This window comes from Solanum dulcamara, chromosome 4 (assembly GCF_947179165.1).
Source record: "Solanum dulcamara chromosome 4, daSolDulc1.2, whole genome shotgun sequence".
NCBI lineage: Eukaryota > Viridiplantae > Streptophyta > Magnoliopsida > Solanales > Solanaceae > Solanum > Solanum dulcamara.
In genome coordinates this window covers 75854327-75866920 of record NC_077240.1, presented here as the reverse complement: position 1 = coordinate 75866920, position 12594 = coordinate 75854327, and the positions used below count along the sequence as shown (strand labels likewise).

The window sequence follows — 12594 nt, the reverse complement described above, 5'->3', positions numbered from 1 at the left end:
GATTTGTGTCCTAGAATTAGTTTTAACCTGAAATGTCTAAGAGACTTGTCAATTGATTGCGTCTTAACTCCTTAAGCCAGCCTAGGTTAGCAGAACCATTGCGTATTGCCTGCAAGGTAGTCGGCAACAAAGATTCTGTAAGCCTAAAGATGCCCAACTAGAGTTGGCAAAATTAGCTTCGTGAAATCAATCATAATTCTCGTAAAAATTAGCTTCATGAAATCATAATTCGTCCGAAGTTTGTGTTGATTATTAATATGTTGCATTTATTAGTTTAGTCCATTTCAGTTTAATTTATTTAGCTCATTTCTATTTAAGTAACTTTTGGATGTGTCGATAATATTCTATAGGCCCTACGTTGGATCTACACTAACATTGACCTATCTAGCGCTTAGGTGTAGGCTTCAACTCATCAAACAGTCAATTCTCCACAAATGGGGCAGTGTAGGTTATATCAGTCCAATGCTAGTCATTAGGCTTACTACAATACCCATTTATTGTTGGAAGAATTCCTTATATATATGAAATGAGATTCATATTTATAAAACGTAAAAAGAGTTTTTAGTTTATTTCTTGGGCAGAAATACACTAAATATTGAGTCATAACTCAATTCGTTTAATTATTTTCAGTTTTTTTTTCCAATTTGTTTAAGTATCTAATTAAAAAATTATTATATTATGATTATATAAAACATATCAAATAAAGAAATATTGTTTTAAAAAAACTTCAACGTTTTTTCATAGGTTAATTTGAACTGCATATGTATCAATTCAATTTTAAAATGAAATAAATTAATAAAATAAGTGAATTATTAATTTCGAACGAATAATAAATATATGGGTTAATTTTGCCATCTCCAGTACTACCTGCCCATTTGCTGGTGTTCCTGAGGATTGGCAGCATTAATCAAAGTTCAAATTTAACCTGCCAAGTTGGGGTGGGCTTAAGTCTTAATACAACTTTATTCAAGTTGCTAAAAAAATGAAAAGTGATATTATATATTTTATGTTTATGAGATAAATAAACAAGTTTAGATTAATCACATGCTAAAGTTTGAGCTTATCCTAGCAAGGATCTCCAAAGGGTATGGTCTATCTGGACATGCCATATGAAATCATGATTTGAAATTAGATTAATTTGAAGTTGAAATTTTGTTTGAACATGCATTTTGAATTTTTTTTAAGTTGTTTTTTTTCTTATAAACATGAAAATCTCATAAATTTGAGAGTACCTTCTCATTGGGGCATGCCGGCAACCTTGCGGCTGAGAACTATCTGGTGCGGAAGTAATCTATCGAGCTGAATGTTTGGTTGAGTATTCTATCGCGCCTAGAAGCTCATTCCGGACAAAGAAAATCTTTGACACAGATTTAGGCTTCTCCGATTGAGAAAACTCCGACAATTACTTTTATAGTAGCTGCGAGCATAAGATCAAAGGCAGTTCCAAGAAGGAGTTCCTTATTTCCAACTTGAAAAAGGAAAATTGTGAAAACTATAACAATTTCCCCAAATTTTAAATAATTTTGTAAAATGAGCAAATCATAGTTCATAAGAAGATATAAGAATATCCAAACTTCAAAGGCGCCCGCATTGATAAATCACATATCTTCATGTTTTTTTTATAAATAAATATTTGCGATTACAAACTTTCAAATACATATAATTTTAAAGATTCATTTGTTCAGAATAGTAGTTAACTAGTTATTTAATATAATCCTTTCACATGGTATTGATAATCTTTTCACGCCAAACATGAGTTTTTTTTTATATAAAATTAATTAAATTAATGATGGTTTTTTTTATATAAAATATAAACTTATGGGTTAATTAGCTTTACATCTAAAAAAATTGAAATCAAAATTTGAAATTATCATAATTTTTTTTTAATTTTGGAGAATTTAAAATTTTAAAAAAATTATAAAAATCTCAAATTACATGTCCAAACATAAAATTATGATCTTAAATCACATATTCAAACATTAATTTAAAATTATTACTTCATATCGCATTTTCAAACACAAACTAAAGGTACAAAGGCCATTGCGTTTTGTGGTGTTTAGTACTCCTACTAAACAATGGTGTTATTAAATGCTACATGTTAAATTTGACTTGTTGAAAATTTTCAATTTTCTTTTAGTATAAAATATAAAATATAAAAGTATTTATACTTAATAAAAATAATCGCAATGCCGAGTAATTCTCAATGCATATAATTGACAATATATATCAATGGATACATCATGCTATCAACTATTATATTTGTTAAAGAAGGTTTTGGGTCTAATTCATACCTCAAAATTAGTTCAAAAAGAAGAATTGAACAAATCTTATAAGAAGTTCAAGATTTCATTCATTCGTTCACGTGAGACATTTCATTCATCTCTCTCCCCCTCCTTCATTCTTCAATCCGGACATACATTATGTGGGCATTCATGGGCCGAGGATATTTTCAATCCCCACAATTTTTTAATTTCTTAAGAGTTTGAATCTGACTCTAATACCATATTAAATTAGGTGTTAAACTTAATTAAAACTTTATTAACTAATTTGAAGAAAAAAGAATTATCCTAGCAAAATCCAAAATTTCATATGCGAGTGGTTTCATTCGTCAATATCCTTATCCATGTAAAAGAAACTTTTCGTTTGATGACGACGTAATTTGATACTTATTGTCTCTTTGTTGATTAGTGGATGATGACGTAGAATAATAAGACTTATTTAACCCCACCACCCCAAAAAAACAAATAATAATAATAATACACATAAATAAATAAAAACTTTACGTCCACTCTTTTCGTTTCAAATAATACGTGATACTTTATTCCCATAGTAGCAATTAATCACACTATTAAATAAATGGAAAAGGTAAAAAAAAATATAGTTAACATGTTAGACAACAACAACAACAACCCAGTGAAATCCCACAATGTGGAGTCGGGAGGATAAAGTGTACGCAGACCTTACTCCTATCAAGATAGGACGGTTGTTTTCGAGAGACCCTTTGGCTCAATAGAAGCATAAAAAGAAGTCAGATAAGGCTAAGAAGTTCAAAGCGATATGGGAAAGCAAATAACGAAAGCGACACAGATAAAATAGAGTAATCAAAGTACTAAAAGTAATAGATAATAACAGAAATCAGAGCACAAGAAATTATAGTGCGCTAATGCGCCTACTAATACGGAAGAATAACGAGACTATGTATTAGCCTTCTACCCTAATATGGGTCCTCCACACCCTCCTACCTAAGGTCATGTCCTCGGTAAGCTGTAATTGCGACATGTCCTGTCTAATCACCTCTCCTCAATATTTCTTCGGCCTACCCCTACCTCTTCTGAAACCATCAATGGTCAACCTCTCACACCTCCGCACTGGAGCATTTGTGTCTCTCCTCTTCACATGCCCAAACCATCTCAGTCGCATTTCCCGCATCTTGTCTTCCACCGAGGCCACTCCTACCTTGTCCCGAATAGCCTCATTTCTAATCCTGTCGCTCCTGGTATGACCACACATCCATCTCAACATTCTCATCTCAGCAACTTTTATCTTTTGGACGTGATAGATCTTAACTGGCTAACACTCCGCCCCATATAACATAGCCGGTCTAACCACCACTTTGTAGAACTTGCCCTTAAGTTGTGGTGGCACAAGTAATTTAAAAATATTTTTTTACTTATTAAATTATTATTTTTTAATTAATTGAATAAAAAAATATTTTTAATTTATTAAAAATGATTCAAAATTGTCTTCTTAAATCTATTAGAAAAAAATACACCGTGAAACACATAATAGATGAAGCGAAAGGGATAAAGTTGTAATAGTGACTCGTTCGTTGGCTTCCTAAGGTTTTCTTTTTTCCTATTTTGCCCTTTCCTTATATATATTAGATATGTATTTTTTGCCAATTTTAATATTTTAAAGTTATTATTGGCCCTTCTCCGTAAAATATATAATGTTCAATTGAAATAAAGAAACATTACTGCTTTATTGTTATTTTTTTTTGAAAAACTTATTTCAAATAAATTATTTAGATCAATTAAAAAGAACAACCTATGATTAGTTTTCTAAAAATTCAAAATAAATAATTTTAACGAAATCTTTCAAACATCGACATGCGATTTGAAATCATGCGATACGAAATTATGATTTGAAATTGAAATTTTGTATGGACATCAATTTGAATTTTTAAATAATTTTTTCTCATAAATAAGAAAACTCCACAAATTGTGAAAATTATCAAAATTTCTAGAATTTTTATACAATTTTACCAAATGAGCAAACCATAGTAAAAAAGAAGATATTGAAATATTCTAAGGCGCACATTGATAAATAGTTATCTTGATATGTTCTTTTTATAAATAAATATTTGCGACTATAAACTTTCAAATACACATAATTTTATAAAGATCAATCAATCAACAATAGTAGAAACTAGTTTTTCTTTAATATAATCCTTTCACGTGGTATAGATAATCTCTCTATGCCTAGCATAGGCCTTTTTTATTTTTTTTACAAAATATAAAGTTATGAATCAAGTTTTATATTTCAAAAAAAATTAAAATTATAATTTGAAATTTCAAATATTATAAAATTTCAAATCATACTTTTTAAAAAATTTAAAATATGAAATTACGATTTCAAATCACATATTCAAACACGTTAATTTAAAATTATAATTTCATATCATGACATGAAATTACATATTCAAACGTCAGCTAAGAATAATAGATACAATGAACTAAAGATGGCATGACATCTTTCAGGATAAAAGAAATACAATAATGGCCACACATCCTTATAACCTTGAATTTAGTTATATATCTTTTTTTATAAAAGTTTCGAAAAATACCATTTTCTTTACGTATACTTCTGTAAAAGATATATGTTCACAATTATTAGTCCCACCCTATTAACTAAATAGTCTTTCACTCTTTTTGAAATGTGTGGATTAGATACATGTGATTAGAAATAATCCACACCTAATTTCAAATTTTTAGAGAGAACCATCTTCAATATTTTTCCTAAAGGTCATAATATAGTTTTGACAATAAGAGACGAATTTAATTCGTTGATAAGGACATATCATATTTTTCTTAATGTCGTATAAGATTTATTTAAAGGGAAATAACTTTTTGCTATTTCTTTTTCATAGCTAAAATTCAAATTCAAAATCTATAATGATCTATTTAAATAGTGACAAAGGACGGTGTAATAGTACACAATTTACATAAGTAATAATATCAATAGTTGTATATACATTACAAATTATATATAACACTTGAAAACTATATTACATCATGATAAGATAACTTAATTATATACATCTTTCTCAACTTTGGACTAACTATAACATGTGTAATATGAAATACAATCTCAAACGTCCAATCTCAAGCTATAACAACATAATTTAGTATAGCTAGACTTTCAAAAGCCTATTCTTTTTCGAATATTGAGTGAATTTATTTGAGAAACGACCGAGCAAAACTTAGAAATATTATTTTTAAAAAAGAAATATTACTATCTTGCAAGGTTGTAAATTATTATTTTTCACAACAAAAAATCCATGAATTTTAGCCATGGCAAAGATATCTTGGTAGTTGTATCAACTTGTTTTCCACAGCTTAAAGACGACGTCGTTAAGGCATCGTTTTTTGGGCACATAAAGAAGTTTCTTGACCCCAATGCATTGAGATTTTCTTCCCTCTCCAAACCTGAACACATAATTCAAAAATAAATTAATTTCTTGTAATTTTATTTAAAATAAAATTTATACAATCATTTTATAACGAACAAATCAGAAACTATCTATTAGTTATCGTCTTAATTTATGTGATAACATTTGATTGAAAGTTAGAGATTTTTTTTTGACACAGAAGGGCTAAAACAAATCATAGACAATTTTATTAATAATGTATACCTAAAGGAAAGAGAGATTGATTCCAATAGACGGCTCAAATACACGAAAAAATGATAATCAAGGCTAAAGAATAAAAAAAAATAGAAATTTAAAAATATGAAAATACAAAGACGAATACTATTATACTAATACTCCAAAAATAATTATAAATAAATAAAAGAATATTATATACTATACTAGATCATAAGTAAGCTTATCATAATTTATTTTAAGCTATTTATAAAATATAAAAAAATTATAAGTAATTTAGAAATAGAAAGTAAATATATTTTCAAAAAAATTAACTGGCTCTTACTTTCTAAGCTGAACTGCGAGTAATGAAGATCGTAATCGGCGGCGTCAATGGAGGAAAGCACCGGCCGTCTTCCTTCCTTCGAGTACTGCCGTAAAGCGGCGGCGATGAGATCTGCTACCGTCGATTCCAATGATATTAGTACTTGTACAGGTCCAACACTCCTTTGAATCGTTACATTTAACAGCAACTTCGTCAACTTCATCGGACGGATATTCACCGCCGTCGATTCACCGGCGGAATTTATACCGCCGGAGAGTAAGTCCGGCACTGTCTTCGGCCTTCGTAACAACTCCGGCTTACTGCTCCCTGAGCTCTGTCCGTGAAACGACTTGGATTTCTCCGATAACCTAATATCCTTTCGATTTTTCTCGTCGTTACCTCGCCGGTGAGTTCTCGGTGATGGCATCATTGCTAAACAACAGTAATTACTTTCCGAGAATTTCAGCGGCGGAGACGGAGTGGTGGCGAATATCGGTTTTCCGGTGATCGGCGGAGATCGTAAGAAGAATGGTAGAATGGTAATTACGAGTGAAGGAGAGGGGTAAAGTGAAAACTTAACGTTCTAAGAGGAATTGAAGAAATTGGCGGCCAGGTATTTGCGGTTTTATATTAGTGTACGTATGTAAGCTGTGACTCTTGAGGGGTATAAAAGGAAATAAATATAAGTAGCTCCACTTGGGAAAGTTCTCAGATTTTTTCATCAACCTGTAACCGACTACGTCAGTCATATAAAGAAAAAAAGATTGACTTAGTACTGCAATAAATCTACTGGGTGATTGCTGGTTGCCGGTTTCCGGTTTGTATAACTGTCATCTTAACGACAAATTTTATTTTTATTTTTATTCTTCTGCGGCTTAATAAGTGATCTAGTGGGTATTAAGGGTCGTTTGGTGTAAGAGATAAACATAAATATTTTTGAGATAAAAAATAGTGTAGGAATAAAATTTTGGTGTCTTATTTGGTTGGCAAATAACTTATCCCACCATTTATATTATAGTGATGGGATAAGTTATCTCATATACATAGTGAGATAAGTTATCCCACTTTATCCCAGTATAGCTAATCTCAAAATAAATTAGTTTGACTCCGAGTTAATGAAATTAGGTATAATGGACTTAAATTTGTATCTGATATTTGTACTGGGGCTCGATAAATTTTGAATTTGATCGAATATTTCACACCTCGATAAAACACTTTCTAACGAAAACAACTTCATATTCAAAAAAACTTAAACTTGAGATTTCTAATTAAAAATGAAGAAATACTTACCATCATTATAATCGTTGTTGCTTGTTGGTAGATACAAGGAACTTAATCTTCTTTAAGACGAATTATATAGAGTGAGTCCATATATTATTTAATTAATCCTAAATATAATAACCTTTAGCGCAGACATTTATGCATCTATCGATAATATGGTATGCTGAAGTCCCTTCGTTAAAAATTGATTCACTAGTCAAAAAATTACATTCACGCAGCAAGCAAGCTTTTGAAATCGAAAAAAGGTCAAATATACTCTTGTACTATTGAAAATAGTTTTAAAATATTCTTTATTAGACTTTTGGGGTAAATATATCTCTCTTGTTATACTTTCGGTTCAAATATATCACTTTCATTATACTTTGGTACAAATTCGCTCTTAATTTTAACGGAATAATACTTGAAAAGCTCAAAATTAAATAATTCATTCTCAATTTTAAATATCTAGTATTTTTATGAATAAATAAAATTTTCAAGTACTAATGTGAGTTTTTTTCCTTAGAAATGACAATATAAAATGCATTGCATAATATTAAGTACTAATACATGAAATTTCTAAATATTAATTTGAGTCTTTTTTTTTCTTACAAAATGATAAGACAACATTTTCTGTCTTATCATTTTGTAAGAAAAAAAACTCAAATTAGTACTTAAAAATTCCATGTATTAATATTGTATTGTCATTTCTAAGAAAAAAAAACTCAAATTAATACTTGAAAATTTTATTTATTTCTAGAAAAATCATATATTTAAAATTGGGAATGAGTTATTTAATTTTGAATTTTTTAAGTGTTCGTCCGTTAAAATTAAGGGCGAATTTGTACAAAAATATAATAACAGGAGTATATTTGAATCGAAAATATAACAAAAAGGATATATTTAGCCCAAAAATATAATGAGGAATATTTTTCCGTTTTGAAATTGATTTAGTTTGTTTGAAATTGATTTAGTTTGTTATGACTTGAAAGTTCTCAGTGTCTGAACGTAAACTGAAGTTCTGAAATAGATTCAATACTTTACGTAATTTCAAAATCTAATGAGTTTGTCACATAATGAAATTAATGGAAAGGAATTCATTAATTCCTTCTAACTTGTTCAAGTTAAATTAATTACGTTAATCCTCTTTCTTTGTTTTTCTGCTTTGAGTAAAATTTGAATGATTCATTTTACTTGTGTTCTTACTAAAAATAAATGATCTAAAATAATTGTTATTTTAAAATTTAATGTTTAATAGTTGTTGTTTCTACTTTTATTCATAGTCATAATTCATAAATATGAAAAGATATTACTGTATTACGAAATATAGAGGTATTAAATTTTAAAAATAACAGATAAAACTAATTTAATCTAATTATCTTCTAATTAGTTTTTTTAAAAATAAATAAAAATGTTAAATAAAACATGATAAGTAAAAAGAGATCGAAGAAAGTATAATTTCACTATCATTCTTACTTTATTGAGAAAACTATATGAAATTATTTTATCTTTAGCTATTTATTTTTCTTTCAGTCAGACGTCATATTATTAAAAAATAATTATACTTTATGATAGAAAGAAAAATATTATAGTTAAAGATAGAATGACACTTTCATTATTAGTGCATGACAAGGCAAGAAGAAATTACCTCCTCCATCTCAATTTATTTCTCCTATTTTAATTTGGCATAGAATTTTAAAAAGTAAAGAATTTTTTAAAAAATGTGACGATATGTTAGGTGACAAATTTGAATTGAAGAGTTATTATAAAAAATGAATTTTTAAAATAAATTAAAAAAACAAATTGAAACATGAGAATAACAAGTATGAGTGTCAAATTGTCGGGTTAGTGAGTTACTTAATAAATGATCGGTTTAAAAATAACTTGAGCTGAAACTGATTGGATTGAAATGGACTAAAAGTTAGGTCATGATCCAATCTGTCGTATTTTTATTATTTTTTCTTTTTATAATTTGTTTAAGTATCTAATAAAAATAAATCTTGTATTTTAATTATATATAACATGTCAAATAAAAAATACATTTTGAAATATAAATAAAAATTTTATGGGTCAATTTGAATTGCATATCAACCTATTTTTAGAATGGATTGAATTACGCAGGTCAAAATAGCTTTAATTGATAAAATAAGCAAGTTATTACTCCATCTATGGGTGTACATGAACCGGGTTGGTTTGAATTTTTTATAAACCAAACCAAATCATTTGTGTCGGATTATTAAATCTATAAATCAAACCAAACTAATAAAAATCGGTTTTTTCGATATTAATTTTTCTTGGGTTTTTTCGGGTTTTTCGGGCTTTTCATAGTATCTAATAAAAAGCAAAGAGCGGTGCTTCTTAAAAAGAGTCCTAGTACAAAATATCAACATAGAAGATGGAGGCAGAATACTGTTTGAAGTTTTAACTTTATAATATAACTTTATAAGATGAGTTTTTTTGTATATTATTTAGATGGATTTCTCAAGTCCAAATCTAAATGTAAAAAAGAAAAAAAAATTATGAATTTTTTTTTAAAAATATTTATAAATTACATTTTAATAAATATTTTTATGTATAACATAATTTAAAAGTAGTATATCTATAATCGGGTCGGTTTGGGTTCGATTTGACTTTTTTTAGTTAAAACCAAACCGACCCTATAATTGTCGTTTTTTTTTCCAAACACCAAACCAAGTCAAACCAAACCACTAGTCGGGTTTTTTTTCCGATTTGGTTCGATTTGTCGGTTTGGTGCGGTTTATCGATTTGCTCTGTACAACCCTAACTCCATCCATACTTGAATGGGATGAACGATTTATAATTTTATGACATAATTTTGTCACTCCTATTAATTAATAAGCTTAAGGTTCAACACCTTATCAATCCCAAACTTTTATATCTAAATACGTAACTATTTATTTATGAAATTAATTTATTTTTTTTAAAAAAAAGATCTACTTGATATTTATTAAATACTATTAATTAGCTAATCTAAGTGGGCTATAATAAATTCAAACTATTACTACTAGCTAAAAAGTTAATTTGTATCTAATGCCTTTCTTTTTATTTTATCGAAACAACCGACACTTATTAAGAATGAAAAAAATATGGTGCATATGTTTAGCTTATTTTAGTCGAAACTTAGTTTTTTGAAAGTTTGTATAATCAAAACATTAATTGATACTACTTTTCTTTCAATTTGCATGTCTCCTTTTTTAATTAGTTTTTAAAAAATAACATATTTTTATATTTAATAATAATTTAATTTAAAAATATCAATTTTGCTTTTAATAAAATAATTTAAAATTATATAAATATCTATAACTTATTTTAAATTATAAATTTTAATTTTATTTATTTATAAATTTTATGTTAAATTAAATTATATCACATAAATTAAAACAAGAAGAGTAGGATATATAATGCTACTCCTTGTTTAAGACGGAGTATTGAGCGGCTAATAGAAGGGGACAACGACTGCAAAATAAAGATAAATTTGTTTTTAGAAATAAATTATTTTGGGGCATGTTATTTCTATAGTTTAAGATTACATATAGGTACGTTAATAATAATAATAAGTCATACTTCAATCACACAGCATTGCGTCATGACAGAAATATCATCATCAATCATGTAGTAGAATACTAATTTGATAAATTAAGCTGCTGATTACCTATGTAAAATCACACAAAAATAATTAAATATAAATTAAATATTTATATATTTATTTATTTAAGTCCTAATTATATTACATATATAAGAATAATTTTATTTCATTATTGATGTTTATATTACATTGGGATTATTGTGTCACATTTGTGTCCATGGAACGGTGCATTAAGTAGCTTGAATAATTTAGAAGTTAGTAAAATAAAAGTCAAAATTATTTTATACCTATATAGAATAGATATTGAACTCCTAGTTTTTATTTATTTATAATTATTTATAATTTATTTAGTGAAATGAGGTTAAGATTAATAATCATCATGATTAATGACGTTTATTAAGAGCCATTATTATGAAAAGACCTTCCTCTATAATTAGATATATTGTTCATATTACGTTTTTTTTTAATTTTTTATTCGGTGTCATATTCTACATTAAAGTTTTGACTAAATCTTAATCACGTTTTGCACAAAGGAATACATGCACTAGAGAATATACCAAAATTGACAACTATCTTTTCAAAATTGACGTCGATTCTATCCAAGAAGATTCAATATTAATAGTATTGAATTTTTTTTTTAAAAAATGCCCCTTTCATTGGACTCTTCAGTTTATCCATTAACTACTCAATTATTGAATTGAAAATCATATACTATTATATATATAGTTTCTATTTGGTAGGTTTGGTAAAATTTACTCATTAATATCAAATTAATAAATATATGATACATTGTATATTTACATTTTTATCACTTAACCATTACTGTTAATTAGTGCATATTTTTAGGTTCACCAAATTGATGATTATTCTCCAAATACTGTCATTGTTTGTTCTCCAAAAACAAATAATATGTGCATGATCCGTGTGAGACTTCTACTTCCACATGCACTACTAAAAGAACACTTTTTTTTAATTGAAAAATGTTCAGTAACTATTTCCACTGATATTTTAGTTGAATTGGTGAATTTTTTTTTTTATTGTTTTCACATGAAAAAATTAAAAAGTTTTTCACTATTTCAATAAAAGGGCAGCCCGGTACACTTAAGCTCCCGCTAAGCGCAGGGTCCAGGAAAGGGCCCGACCACAAAGGTCTGTTCACTATTTCAATAAGAATTTATTTTTTAGTGAGCTGATTCAGTTGGAATATCACATTTTATAATACAAATTAAAATTTCCACTATTTCATTGTGGAAATTAAAAAAATCTCTTTCTAATAATGTCATTGCTCCATTAAGGCATTCGCCAATTGCGAAATGTTCCCCAACTTTATACTGTGTTTCAATCTCATCTAGGACCGGCAACTAGAAAGTATTAGAACTGTCGTCATCGATCGATCATCTTTGGCTGCTTATTTTTTGCATTTTGTTGAATATTTAGTGTTGGTGTTGGCTAGTGTAGGTAGATCTTTAGAACAAGTCCAAGCAATATACTATTTGCCTGCTTTTTTTGAATAGTATTATAGTTTGACTCAATACTATATGA

The 12594-nt window shown here is 27.8% G+C and overlaps 1 protein-coding gene across 1 annotated transcript; it reads right to left on the bottom strand.

The window, feature by feature from the left end:
* Positions 1 to 5206: 5206 nt before the first annotated feature.
* Positions 5207 to 6832, bottom strand: LOC129887618 (uncharacterized). The gene is made up of 2 exons (XM_055962784.1): positions 6210 to 6832; positions 5207 to 5708 (listed from the first exon to the last, which is right to left on the bottom strand). The coding sequence occupies exons 1-2, from the start codon at positions 6616 to 6618 to the stop codon at positions 5545 to 5547; spliced, it is 573 nt and encodes a 190-aa protein (XP_055818759.1). The 5' UTR covers positions 6619 to 6832; the 3' UTR covers positions 5207 to 5544.
* Between the last annotated feature and the right edge of the window lie 5762 nt (positions 6833 to 12594).